This window comes from Cololabis saira, chromosome 13 (assembly GCF_033807715.1).
Source record: "Cololabis saira isolate AMF1-May2022 chromosome 13, fColSai1.1, whole genome shotgun sequence".
Taxonomy (NCBI): domain Eukaryota; kingdom Metazoa; phylum Chordata; class Actinopteri; order Beloniformes; family Belonidae; genus Cololabis; species Cololabis saira.
The window spans coordinates 10,782,290-10,796,981 of record NC_084599.1 but is presented as its reverse complement, the minus strand read 5'-3'; the positions used below and the strand labels follow the sequence as shown (position 1 = coordinate 10,796,981).

The 14,692-nt window shown below is 41.6% G+C and overlaps 1 protein-coding gene across 1 annotated transcript in view; it reads right to left on the bottom strand.

Annotated features, from left to right (window-relative positions):
- Window positions 1–6,116: 6,116 nt before the first annotated feature.
- notch2 (notch receptor 2) overlaps window positions 6,117–14,692 on the bottom strand; it is a 56,200-nt gene continuing 47,624 nt past the window's right edge. Inside the window, exons 26-35 of the mRNA XM_061737668.1 lie at window positions 14,136–14,671; window positions 13,693–14,034; window positions 13,454–13,596; window positions 13,117–13,321; window positions 12,898–12,985; window positions 11,331–11,484; window positions 10,882–11,201; window positions 10,095–10,242; window positions 8,712–8,809; window positions 6,117–7,712 (exon numbers count right to left, since the gene is read on the bottom strand). Of these exons, the coding sequence (XP_061593652.1) occupies window positions 6,267–7,712; window positions 8,712–8,809; window positions 10,095–10,242; window positions 10,882–11,201; window positions 11,331–11,484; window positions 12,898–12,985; window positions 13,117–13,321; window positions 13,454–13,596; window positions 13,693–14,034; window positions 14,136–14,671 (3,480 nt within the window). The 3' untranslated portion in view covers window positions 6,117–6,266. The remainder of the gene's footprint in view (window positions 7,713–8,711; window positions 8,810–10,094; window positions 10,243–10,881; window positions 11,202–11,330; window positions 11,485–12,897; window positions 12,986–13,116; window positions 13,322–13,453; window positions 13,597–13,692; window positions 14,035–14,135; window positions 14,672–14,692) is intronic.

Here is a 14,692-nt window from a genome sequence, read left to right as displayed (position 1 = left end):
GCCTTTAAAAAAAAACTATCCAGTTAAATTGCTCCATCCGGATAGAGTGAATTTGGTTGTGGTTGTTTCAGATGTTCTTGTCCAGTTTTGTTCTTACATCCGTTCCCTCAGATTCCTGCAACTAAACTTGGATGTACATTCCAATAAAGGTTAGGATAAATGATAACATGCCTCTGAAGTTTGACTTTTTGCACCATTACAATACTTATAGGCAACTAGTCATCATATCTGCTGATCTCTGGAACACATGTTAATGCTCAATAGTACACATATATGGTTCTTTAATATGTTTGCATTATACTAAGATGCATTCATTTTCAATGGCTTTTGTCCTTAATGCCTTTTTTCCCCCTTACATTACTTTTACTTTTATACTTTAAGTAGTTTTGAAACCAGTACTTTTATACTTTTACTTGAGTAAAAAACTTGAGTTGATACTTCAACTTCTACTAAAGTCTACTATCTATACTTCTACCTGAGTAATGAATGTGAATACTTTTGACACCTCTGCAAAACATAAACACTGGCAAGGAAAAACTCCCCTTTAGGAGGGAAGAAACCTTGAGCGGGACCTGGATCATAACCCTCCTGCCGGAGGCCAGACTGGGCAGAGCAGGAAAAGAGAAAACAGACAGAGAGAATGAAGAACAGAGAAAAGAGAGACAGACACAATGGCTAACTGGTGCAATACAGGGACGACTATATAAACAGGTGCAGACAGTGAGGTGGTGGTGGGGGCTGGAGGCCAGGATGTCAGACATCTACACAGGCAGGTGGAAGCAGCAGTGGGATGATCAGAGGGGGGACTGCAGGTCAGCATGCAGCTCCCTCTCTTTATTCACTCATTCATGTGTCATTCTCCCTACTCCTGTTAATTTCACTGGAATTATATATGTATTTTTTTGTTACATATATATATTGGAGCACTTGTCTGTTATTCTTTGTATATAACTTCTCAATAAAAAGTACCAATAATACTAGCGGGAAAAGTGTAATACTTTAAGATTATAAATACATATAAAAGGGGTTCTACAAAAATGTTACAAGTAAGTGATGATAGGAGGCGGTGTCCTAAGAATTAAAACACTAAGCAAATTGATTATCCTATTTCATGTTTATTTTTTTTTTAATGAAAATTCTATTGTAATGTAAAAATAATTTAAAAATCACAATCGTTGATGCTGGGGGTTCTTCATTTGCTAATGTGCTTCATAAGCTCATCTAAATGTAATTTCCTTTTTCTTTTTCCGTAGTGACCTATGTGTGAAATGTATAAGAACATACCTTTTATCAAACATTTATTTACCGCATAAAAACTACTTCTGTTTTATTTTTTCAGATTCTCATTAACATAAAGGCCCGGTTTCACAGACAAGGCTTAAGCCTAGTCTCAGACTAAAATGCTGTTTGAGCTGGCTTAACTTTAAGTCACTTGCACAAACATATCTTAAAATAGTCATAGATTTAGTCTGTTCTGGATTAAACAAAGCCAATTGCAAGAGGGTGGATTAGAGCTACTCTAGGACTAAATTGAAGTTTATATTAATCCTGCAAAGAGGCAGGTTTAACTTCGGCTTAGTACTTTTTGTGAAAGGGAGCACAGATGGTTTGGGAGCATGGAGTATTTGGAATATCTAAATGAAGACCAATATTCGCTACAGAGGCTAGCCAGACAAATACTTGTGGATAGGAGTAATCCATTGAATCAGTTTGATGAAATAACTTTCCAAGACCGCTTTCGTATGTACAAAGAAGATGTACTGGAGATAATTACTTTGCTTGAGCCTAGACTTTCCTCCATGTCTCAAAGAGGAAGGCCTGTACCCAGTTATCTCCAAGTTCTGATCACTTTGAGATTCTTGGCATCTGGAACCTTTCATCGTGAAACTGGTGATTGTGTGGTGTCAGTGAAGCAACAGTGTGTAGAATAGTTCACAATGTCTGCAGTGCCATTTGTGAACTGAGAAATCTGTACATTAAGTTCCCTGATGCTGCTGAGCAAGCCAACTATAAATCGCGATTCTACGAATATGGCAACTTCCCAGGAGTGATTGGCTGTATTGATGGATGTCATGTTGAAATCAAGTGTCCATCAACTCCTGATGCTGAGGAGTACAGGAATCGTAAGAACTGGTTTTCCATCAATGTTCAGGCTGTATGAACTCCCAATTTAGAGTTTTCAAACATTGTTGCCCGTTTGAAGGGAGCAACACATGACTCAAGGATTTTTCACAACTCTTCATTGTGTGCTCAGTTTGAGAGAGGGCAACATAGCGGAATAATAATTGGTGACAGTACATATGCGCAGAGTTCCTATTTATTCACACCTTGGCCACATCCCACAACAACTGAGCAGCAAAGATATAACAGAGCTCATATTCGCACTAGGGGGATGGTCAAGCGTATGTTTGGAGTGTGGAAAAATCAATTCCAGTGTTTATGCAACACACTTCGTTTTGAGCCAAGAAGATGCTGCAAGGTGATCATTGCTACAACTGTTCTGCACAACTATCTGAAGCTGCACAACTACCTAAAGCAGTATAATTGTCCTGACCCTCCAATGGAAGACCAGAAGGGTTCAGATGTGTCCATGCCAGTCCAACGAGGACTTGCACTCAGAGCTGCTTTCACATTGCAGTGCAATATTGCAGTGCAATAATGTGCTGAAAAATTAAATGAGAAACTCAACCAAGGCTGTCCTAAAATTTAGGTTGTGGTGACTACAATACTCACACTCTTGTCAAGTGTATTTCATTACATTACATAGCTATCGCATGCATCTTTCTTTGAACAACTCTCTCTTCTAATTTCATATCCAATTCGACCTGTAGAATTCTCATTTTCATGTCATGCTCTTCTTTCAGATATTTCATTTTCTGCTCATGAACTTCTAAGGCTAACTTTTCATGCATTGACATCCTTTTTGGTCTCTGCTGGAAGGTTTTGGCAGCATCTTTTCTCTGGGATGCCATGCCAGATGTGGAGGGTGCACAGTCACTGTGCACTGGCTCTTCCACCAGGGTTAGAATCATTTCCTCTGGGAAGAGAACACTTTTGGATACAAAAGTGTGGTTACAGTTTTATTTGCATTGAATTCACTGCAAATGGCAGCCCAAGCATTGTTCTTCTTATGTTCAACAGCAGCACTATGCCCTTTACTTTCAATAACATCATGATTTCCCAAAATTTGTTTAAGTAGAGTTTTTTTTTCATACATAGTATAGTTCTTTGGGCGTGTTCTTTTAGCTTCAACCATGTTTGGTGTCAAAATTCCCTCCAGAAAAACTGTCTTCAATTCCGTTCCAGGTTTTTGTGAGCACCATTAGGCTAACAGACTGAGCTCCCACTTAGGCTAATGAGGCGTTCTCATTTAAGCTTACTCCAGGACTCCAGAGTCTGGGACTAACTAAGACAAATATAAGCCACGCTCATGCAAGCCACTTAAATGACCTAGCTTTACTAGTCTGACTTAGGCCTACTCCTGGCTTGATATAAGCCTTGTCTGTGAAACCGGGCTAAAAATAATTACTTTGGAGCAGTGAATTTACACAGATAAAAGTGAAGAAGTTAAAGTGCTGCTAAGGAGCCAAAATCCAATCACAACTTATTTAAAACCAGTTTTCTTTTTCTTTTTATATATTTTAAGGAAAAATTAGAGCAATTAAAAATGCAAGAAATGTAAAAGACAGCTCTAAGTTGATGTCTTAAGTTAATATTTCAAAAAAGGTCTCAAACCAACACCATCATGAGAAACTATTAAAACTAACGGAAAACATATTTTAAGCAGACAAAACACTTTCACGAATTTATGAAGATCTGAGCTTTATTTCAGTAAACAAATTTGGCTGATTTTGTTTTTTTTTTTCAGAACAGAGAATGTCTTTAATCAGTTTAATTCTACCTTATACAAATATGGCAAAAACTACTTCATATTCCATGTATATTATTGGCTATTTGGTTAAAAAATAAAAAATAAAGTAAGGTAAACATAAAAAAATATATATACAGAATATAGACACAGCCTTGTTTTTGTACCGGAGAGCATGTGATTCACAAAAATGTCGACTAACATCTCAATGTGCACTTACGTGTTTGGAAAACTAGGAACGTTATGAAATTAAGATCAAGGACATGAAGAGTCAGGTAACATTGACAAAATGTGAACATTTGGTTTGTTGACACAGACAAACACGCAAATGGTTATTCAACATTTTGGTTTGGACATAATGTATGTGATTTCAAGATTTTTGAAAACAACTGGTTGATATTTAGACAACATGAACTTTTTTTTTTGGCTGAATGCAACTAAATTTGGTCTTTAGATACGCCGATCTTCCTTTTTGTTATTTGTCAACAGTTAAACAGTAAATGATTGTCAATATTTATTGAGCAGTTGCTCAAAGCTATGCCGAACATCAACTTTAGCCCCTTTCACACAGAGATTCCGCAATATTGGTGTAAAGAAGTCCTGCCAATACGCCGCCTTTGTTGGTTCACACAGAACCATACAACGCCGGCATAACGCCGCTCCCGTCTGTAAATTCACACAGCATGCCGGCGTTCCGCAATCAGAGGCGTGACGACAGCGTCAGTCCGACCGTCATGTCAGCGGCATGCCGGCTGTGTCATTCACACAGACCCCGTTTCGTCTCTGTGACGGCTCTGTGACTACCTCCGCTGCCGGCTTATTGGTGGGGCCACTTGGCCCCCCCATTCCGCCTCCGTGACTTTCACACAGAACAGCGAGGCGGCTTAAAGGCGCAACGTTCCCGCCTCGAACTGGCTGTGTGAAAGGGGCTTTTAATGACATAAGATTAAAAAAAAACCACCTTCTCCTTGCTCATCTTCAGACTTTGTTATGAATCTTGATGATTACAGAAAGTGCATACATAGACTGATTGTAGCGAAGCAGAACTGGTTATTTCATTTTGGAACTAAACTAGTGAGAGAAGAAGCAGCATACAGGTGGAAACGTGCAGCTCTGTAACGTTCAGAATCATTCAGGAAGTGTGAACAGCATTTATACAAAAACAGACATTTTAAGAAGTCAAGCAGAGTGTGCTTGACGTTTATGTACATTCCAATATAAAACATTAAAGCTGGTGACACAACAGCAATGATGAGCGTGACAAAACCAATGTATGCCTTTCCATAAAATATTGTATTAATCCCTTAGCCACTTCGAGAATAATGATGCTCTGTACAGAAAGACACCTGTACAAAGTCCGGTTTGGTTTCCACATCTGTTTCTGTAACAGTAACCAGTATCCTGCCTTCAAAACAAGAGTATCACACCCCATACAGACTGCAAGCACAGCGTGCTGACGTCAAAACCTGCATTTCATTGACTTTCAAAGTCTGCAGACAAGTAACATTGAATAAACATTAGCTACACTAAAAATGTTTACACAAGAGGCATAAGCCCCTGTAACAGGATGCTGCATTATTGGTTTAAATGAGCCTTTTTTATCTGCATTTATATTTGTTATTATCCAAATTCTCTTTAAAATTTAGCACAATAAAACAATGTATGTGAAAAACATTTTTTTTTAAGTGAGAACCAACAGGCGGTTTTGCTTTGTGAATAAAGCAAAACCGATTAAAAATACAAATCAACCGATTGTGACAGACAGAATTGAAGAGAGTAGAGTGAATGGTAGTAACCAAGTTAGTAATGGCAGGATTATTACACTGAACAACACATAATGAACACTTGTATCAAACAGAAATGACAACATTATCCAGAGCTGGTAATATCAGTGTCTGAAAGTGGCAGTCCTGCGTCAGCGTCCACATCACCAGTCTGTTTTTCTGATGCAGCTGTGGACCATCTGGTCGCCAGTTCCTTTCAAATCCCGCAATAAGCACAGAAGCTGTAAGTGATGCTCTCTGTTTGGGTACCAGTGGTTATTATTCTGCAAGTATGGTACCAAGGAATCCACCGCAAAGTCTTTACAGAGCCAGCAGAGAGTTGAGGATGCTCGGCTGGGATCAAAGAAAACTATACAGTTTATTGTTTGAGTTTGTGATGGATTGTTTTGAGTTCGTGTACTCTGGTAATGAGAACTTTCAACTTCAGGCCTGTAGTACTTGATATTGTTATAGAAACTATACATGGTTTTCTTAAGTGCAAAGAGGAGAAGAGAATATAAAAAAAGATTATTACAGTAAAGTCCAAAGAGAAATTAAAAGCCACAGATTTGGTTACTTTGTGTTGGTATATAACAACCCCATGGTCAGTCTGTTTCTTCCTTCCTCGGGCAGGCCTACGCAAACACCTGCATGTTTCCCAGCTGGGGCTGCTGAGAAGGCGGCTGCATCTGTTGCGACTGCGGCTGCATCTGCGCCTGCTCTGGAATGTGTGTGTGGTGCGATGGTGGCAGTGCGTGGTGGGAGTTTCCCAGAGGAGTGGGGCTGGTGGTGACGTCAGACCAGTCCGAGTTGGAGTGTGGCGAAGACGAGGACCACGGGTCTGGAGACTCGGGTGAAGGAGTGAGATACGGGTGCTCACTAGCCGGGTGGGCAGAGTGGCCGGGTGTGGTGCCTTCCGAGCCAGCGGTGGTGTAGCTGTGCTGGGAGGGGGGCGTTGGGTATTTATCCACGGGGCTCGGCATGGGAGGATAGGAGGGGACGGGTCGAGACTGGCCCTCCATCCCTCCGTGGCTGCTGTGGTTGACTGTATGGGGGTGCTGCATGCTGTGGGCCAGCCCGTGTGTCATACCCATCTGCTCAGGCACCTGGTACATCATAGCCTGGCTGCAGTGGAGGTGGCTGGGCCCCTGCTGGGAGTGACCCTGGCTGGTGTTCTGCCCCTGGGACTGCGTGACCTGTACCTGCCCTCCCTGCGGCTGCTTCAGCATGGCCTGGCCGGCTCCGGGGGGCATCATCTGAAACGTGACGATGGGTGGCAGCTGCTCCCTGCTCACCGTGACATTCATGGGAGTCAGCATCGGGCCCTGGCCGTGGTGTTGGCCCATGCCGGAGTGCGAGCCCCCCATCTGATGCGCGATGAGGCCGAACATGTGGCCGCCGTAGGCGTGCTTGCTCATGCCCACCCAGCCCTGCTGCTGGCCCAGCATGTGGCTCACAGGGGGGAGGATTGGTCTGGAGGTGGGGCTGCTCAGAAGAGGGGGGGAGTTTGCTGTGGTGGAAACAGAGCCAGAAATGTCCCCCGTGTACGAGTGTGGTGATTCCAGCGAGTCAACGGGTGACATAGTAACAGAGCTCTCCGGAAGTCCTCCGGCTGACTTTACCCCATTAGCAGTGCCTCCGCCTGTTCCTGCTGCATTTCCTGCTGCCACTCCAGCACCCAGACCTGGCCCTTCTCCTCCAGCAGGCTTCTTTCTTCTCTTTGCCTTCATGTCCTTCAGCTCCTTCACCCCCCCACCAACTCCTCCCACCTTCGCCCCACCTCCACCCCTCCTGCTCTTCTTGCCTTGTTGTCCGGCACGCATGTTGATGAAGCCTGCTCCGTTGCCTCCACACATGACGGAGTTTCCTCCAGCCATGTGGTTAGGCCCGTTGTGTGGACTGTGAACCAAGTTGTACTGGTCCAGTAGACGGACGATGTCATGATGCATGCGCTCTTGAGCAGTGTCGCGAGGAAGTCGGTCCAGGTGATCAGTGATGTCACGATTTGAATAGTGGTCGAGAAGAACCTGCGCAGCCTCGAAGCTGCCTTCTCTGGCAGCCAGAAACAAGGGGGTCTCCTCCTGGAAAAAACCCAGCAAAACACCATCAATGCACCATGTCTGAAAGGCTCATTTAAACAGCAGGAAAGCGCCTCATTCTTACCAAGTCATTAACATTCAGTTTATACAGTATACTGTCATGCATCATTTTTGTTTTTAATTTAAAATGTGCAATGTAAGCCCGGCTTACAGTGACAACCTATTTTGTTTTGGCTTCATAAGCTGGTCATCGGCTCTGATTCCTAGAAAAATCAGCATCAGCCTAGAGCAGTGGTTCTCAAATGGGGGTACGCGTACCCCTGGGGGAACGTGAAGGCACTCCAGGGGGTACGTGAGATTTTAAAATATACATATATTTAAAAAGTAGCATCCATGCAAAAATCCTTTAAAAATAAATATTTCATAAATAATTGAGGAAAATATACGTCTAAATTCATAAAATGAATTTTATCTTCAGGAGTAGGCTATTCAACGTATTATCCTAAAACCCCAGAGTATCCCCCACACCAGGATGGTTCCACCTAACCTGTCAAATGCCGCCTGGCTTCACCTGTCAATCACTTGGACCAACGATGGAGTCGTGGTTGAAGCGTAGCAGCAATATTTTTATGTTTAATAAATCAGTTACTGATGGCACGGTGCTCTGTTTTAGGTCTTTTTTTTACAACCAAAAGTGCTTTGCGCTGGTTAGGGGGTACTTGGCTGAAAATATATTTCACGGGGGGTACATCACTGAAAAAAGGTTAAGGACCACTGTCCTAGAGAACCTACATAAGTCAGCTCCATACTTTAAGATATTTGAGAAATAAAATAGTATGACTGTACAGTAATGCTACGGCTCTTAAATGAAATATTTATTTGAATGTGCATTACTTACTTGGTGCTGTTTTAATAAATAATTGATTAATTGTATATCTGAATAAATGTTTTGAGTTTTTTCTCCTGTATATCCATGAATAAGGAGAATTCATATTTAGAGCAAAAAGTACCAAAAGCAGAATAACTGAATACACAACAAACCTTATTGTCTTGCATGTCACGATTGGCCCCATTCTTCAGGAGCACAAGAGTGGCTTCCACATTATTAACTGCAGCTGCCCAGTGCAGAGCAGATTTGCCTAAAATGGTGGGGTAAAGCAAAAAGGAAGATGTTCATGTTAACCAGAAAAGCATTGTCATTATTTTCTGCCTGTTAAGTGTACATACACTGTAGGGGTGTAACGATACACTAATCTCACGATACGGTACGATACACGATATTGACATCACGATAACGATATTATAGCAGTATTTTTTTAACAACCTTGAATGAGGAACATGTGACTGGAAAAAATGGTCTTTTATTTGAAAGACACAAAATACAAAACAATGCTGTGTGTTTGCCCTATTGTTACAGTTTGTAATGCTTTATAACTGTTTAAGTTTTAAAGAGAAAGCCAGGCCAACCATTTTCCACAAACTGAACTAAAAGTAAATGTCAGGTTTGCATTATGCATCTTCAGTTTCATACAAGTAAAAATATTTAGCCACAAACTGAATAGTTTCTCTCGTGTATGATTTAACTTTTTTCTTTTCCAGAAATTTAACAACTAAAATTAAATAAATAAAAAAATTATAAAATAAAGTAAATAAATACATACAATTTTACATCATAAAAAAGATTGATTCATGCTCACCTTATAAGTGTAAGAGGAGATTTATTTTTGTTAAGAAGGTTATTTTGGTAATTCAGGGTTCATTATTTTATAAATCTATTCTTTATATTCTGATGTAAATCAGGGACTATAATGACACTAGTCAGTTTATCTGTAGTGATTAGTCTGTTTTAGATTGGGCGGAGTGATACGCCACAGTACGGCACTAGGTGCTGTGTTGATGTTCTAAAATCCTACGCTGTTGAGGGACATTAAAGTACACTGGAACTCAGCAGAAGTTGTCCCCGTGTTTATCCTACTCACCACCCCAAAAAGGTTTAATTTAATAAAGTAAGACTTAACTCTACACCAGCCTTACATAAGTAAAAGTTCAGAGCTCAAAACCCCCCAAGAGCCCCGTGATCGGGACCTCAAAACGGTACTAGTTTCTTCTGAGCGTACTAAGATTTTGGTCCGGGGGTCGAGGCGCGGTCGGCACAAATACGCTGTGCGTTTCTAGTCAACACAATAGATTCATATTAATGACTCAATATCGCGATACAGTTTGTCACCTCCACGACACGTATCGTGACGTTTTTGTATTGCGAAATATCGTGGCACGATATATTGTTACACCCCTAATACACTGGCATACACTAGTTGATGAATGGATTTAATTATTAGATTGAAAGATTAGTCACAGAAACGCCTGTCTGAGCTTGCTGTAGTTTATACATCAGACAGCAATGAAGAATGGTTGTTTTCTCACCGTGGTCGTCCACAGCATTGATGTCAGCGTGGCAGTGGATCAGTTCCTCCACCATTCCCTCCACAGCCAGTCTGGCTGCCAGGATCAGTGGGGTCGTGCCATCGTTCATCCTTGCATCCAGTTCCGTTGCACGATTACGGATGAGAATCTGGCGTAATACACAAGATATGAATAATTAAATCATTCGTTTGACCTTTGATACAATTTAAATTTGTATGTTAAAGGGGACCTATTGTGGCATCTAATACCTATTTTAAACAGGCCTTGAATGTCTTAAAAACAAGCTTTTGATTGTTTTTGCTAATTAATTAGAAATTCAGCCTCTGAGCCATGTCTTTATCTTCCCATTCTCTAACCTCATTATCTATGCAGGATTCTGAGTGGGCGGGGCTATGATAATGAGGCTCTGTGCTGATTGGCTGCCTGAATGACGCGATACACCGCTACGGAAAAATGGCGGAAGCTCACACCGGGGTGTTGTGGGTGTGGTTTCACTCATCGGAGGACAACCGATGTAAATCGCGCCCGTTGTTACGTAACGACAGGAGCAGAATCTGAACGGCTCGTAGATCCACATCATACTGGATGGATCATCCGGACGGCTGTACAGACACTGCAGAATTTGGTTGCTTTCCTCCTTCTCTGAGTTGGCAGGCTGAGGGGAGACCACTTTATAGATGTGAAAGCAAGAAAAAACCTGTTTTTCATAATAGGTCCCCTTTAATGGTGGTTGGTCTAAAGTCATCATATAAAAATGTATGCCCCTCTGATTAGAGCATTGTCTTACTTGAAAAACTCCTTGTGCATCTGCTGCCACAGCGGCGTGCAGCGGAGTCCTACCCATGTTGTCATGAGCGTTGGGATCTGCTCCAGCATCCAACAGTCTCTTAGCAGCATCCGCCCTGGCATAGCGGGCTGCCAGGTGGAGTGCCGTTTCTCCCGTGCGATCAGTTTGAGAAATCAAAGAAGCACCCTGACCGATCAGGTCTGAAATGACACTCGGCCCCGGTTCATCTCCCCCACTCTCTTCCTCCTCTTCTCCATGCAGGCTGCAGTCTGGCCCTCCACCATTACGCAGCGACGCCAGCATCAGAGGAGTAAATCCATCTGCAGATGGAGAAATTCAGTCATTTGGCCTCACACACAAATCCCCCACATAAACATCAACTGGTTCAGAATTCAGCTGCCCGCATCATCAGCAGAACCCCCTCCACCCATCCATTTTTCTTCCCTTACCAGGTCCCTTGACATTAACATCCAAACAGTCAGCATCCAGACCAGCCTGTGGAGGAGTGAGAGAGATGTCAGCAGCTTTGCGATGCTGCAGAGTCCACTCCCTTCGGTCAACGCCGCCATCCATGTTGATGGACAGGAGAGGTTTGTCTTCAGTCTACAAAAAGACACACCTCATAACTAAAAACTCACAACAATTAAACACTCTGCTACATTACCAGCCATACTTTATCTGACCCTTTTTAAATAGCATTTCTCCAGTCAGAGACTTTTATCAAAAACATTACTTAGCGCTGTACATTTACACACTAAATAGATTAGTAACATAGGAATACAAGTGTGGAATGATTTGGCCAAATTATAAAGTATGTAGTATGCTGCTTTCTGCTTTTCAGAACAGAAATTAAACAGAAACAGAAAGCTGGCCACAAAAGGTGCAGAATCCTGGAAATGACATTGTTTTTATGAATGATCAGGACTTTGTTAACTTTAAACCATCCAATTTTAAAATTCAGCACCCCTTTACTATGCAATTACATCCATTCTCTTAAAACGTATGATGAATTTAAAAAAGAATTTAAAACTAAGAAAGATGCCTAAAATCCTGTCCTGTTCTACCGAAAAATGAAGGAGGTTCACTGAAGGTTCTCAGGTCATTTTGATTTTCACCCCAGTGTTTGCTCATCCTGTGATGAAGATACTGATATTATAAAAACACTTATTTCATGAGTGCATTTTTGTTTATTGTTAGATTTTTTTTTAACCAAACAAAGGAAAACATTAATATTTGTAAAAATGTGGATATTTCTATGTAATCTTGCAATCAACTAAATAATTATTTATGAAAAAATGTTTAAACTTAACAATAAATTTGGTAATCAAGACCAAACTTCTACATTTCATTTAATTTGTAATTTTACGTTTCACACTGATTTTATTTTTTCTTTCTTCCATTCTGTTGTAAAATTACTCATGTGCTCCCTTACTATGTACTATTCTGCATTATGACATTTTAAATTTGTCTGTCAAAAGAAAATTAAATTAAAAAAACACAACAAAAACAAATTAACTTTTACAGTGGCATACTAAATACTAATGATGACACTAATATATGTGCTATGCTGTTCAAAATAACACTAAGCACTTCTCCACTTGTTTGGCTGCTACACGGTTGGGGTCCAATGTTTCCTTCTCACGGGTCCGTCTTAATCTGCTTTTATGAAGAACCTGAAAATACTATTCATTCTTCATTTTTCTTTGACAGCAACACTTTGCTGCTCGATAGTTTAACTTCCTGACGAGACACTTGATATGAAAGTCGCTCTCTCAGGGGAGGAATTGTTTGTGTTGAATGCAAGGCTGGCAAACAAATGATGGACTTCATCTTTAATATATTTCACAGCGTGCCACTGAGCAACGTCGCATACGCTTTCCTCACACACAGAACGTGGTTCTTTCTTTCATTGTACCAGTGAACTGAGATTTAAAGTCATTTGCAACACAGATCTTTTTCTTGTAGCACATGCAGCATACATGTCGTACTATACAGCCCAGATTATTTGCCACTTACTTTTGGTTTTTTGGATGGGACTTCATCTTCAAGCCATCTCTGATTCTGACCTCCGTCAATCATGCCTCCATCCCCTGTCTTGAAATTCCTAATGTGAGAATAAAAACACATTCATCTTTAATTCTTCCCTTCATTATACCAGGACACAACTGAGTTGTCACTGAGATCTTATAGATTTAATTTTAGTTTATAAACTATTTATACTGTGTATATACTGACTTCATGTCGAAGTCGTCTTGTCCAACAGGCTCTCTCCTTTTGTCATTTTTATTTGCTAAGAAGCCATCAGGCAGCCACAGAACACCATGCTTGTGCTTCCTCTTGGCTGCTAGCATCCCCAGCACCAGAATAAGGAGAATAACCACCACAGCTACTCCAACCAGGTACATCAGATATGGTACTTCAGACTTCACAGTTGGATTACCTGCATTATAGAAAAGGATGGGTTTTTTTTGTCTTATATTCATTTAGTGTAAGATTTGATCAAAAGATCAGAAATCACATGAATATAAAACATAATGCATTTCTATAACTTTTGCATGAGAGGCCCACTTACTCTCTACAGACACCAGAGGGTAAGGCACTTCATCCCTAAAGTGTGCTGCTATGATGAAGGATGCAGCCTCATCAGTGTTGGAGAAACATTGAGCCGAGGTCTGTGAACATTCACGGTTATCGATTTCCAGGTGCATCTCAGAGCTACATTGAAAAAAATATAACACCAGTTAAAATTTAAACAAACATGCTTCATTTTCAAAGATGAGTAATTTTACGAGTGTTTTATCATGAACTTACCCTATAACCTCCCTGTCCAGCTCCCGCTTGCTTCTACTCCTATGGGCATGTCGTCCCTGCTCATCCTCCTTTCCATAGTATGGGTACACCATTGGTTTATTCTTATCATCAAGCTTCACTCGCACGTTGGTATGCAGTAGGGCACTTAGGCACCGTAAGAAACGGCCCAAGTCTCCAAGTAGCTCTTCTGGCTGCAGCCGAACCACAATGACCAGTGTGCCCATAGCCAAATTGGGTGGAATAGCAGTGGAACAGTCCAGGCCATCCCAGCGACAAGCCTCATTGTAGCAGCTCCGGTCACAGATGTCATCGCCATAGTGGTCCGAACAGTACTTATCATACCTACAAATACAAGTGACAAGATACATGGGGGATTTGCTATTTGTACTTAATTTTGTAACGGCAACAATGATTACCAGTAAAAATTGAGGAAAGTCACATACTTGCAGGAGTCTGTTTTGGTCTCTTGGCATTCAAAGCTATCAAAGAGGCATGAAGGATTGTCACACTCCTGATCACATTTTCCATTCTTGAAGAGTTCCCAACAGGGCACGCTGGCGGTGCAGTTTTCCCATGGCCATAACCTGTTGAGCGAGCAGTCTCCTCCATCCCACTGACATTCATAGATGTTGCATTGATAGTCGCATACTTTATCTCCTGCCTGCTGTTTACACTGCGGATAAGGGCAGTTCGGAATAGGTTGCTGACTTAACCGGGTCTCACAGTATTGTCCGTAGAAGTTATTGGGACAGTGGCAGCTGTGCTGGAATGGGTTGGATGGATCTTTGATACAGGTTCCCCCATTTCTGCAAGTCACGGAGCACCTCTGCGCATTCTCACAGTGTGGCCCGCTGAAGCCTGGCTGACACTGGCAGTACAGGTAGCCACCTGAGGACTCAATGCAGCGACCACCATTCTGGCAACGCAGTTTTGCACAGTTGTAGTCTTTTATTTCACCACAGCTGAATCCAGTAAAGCCCTATGAAACATAACAAGGTTA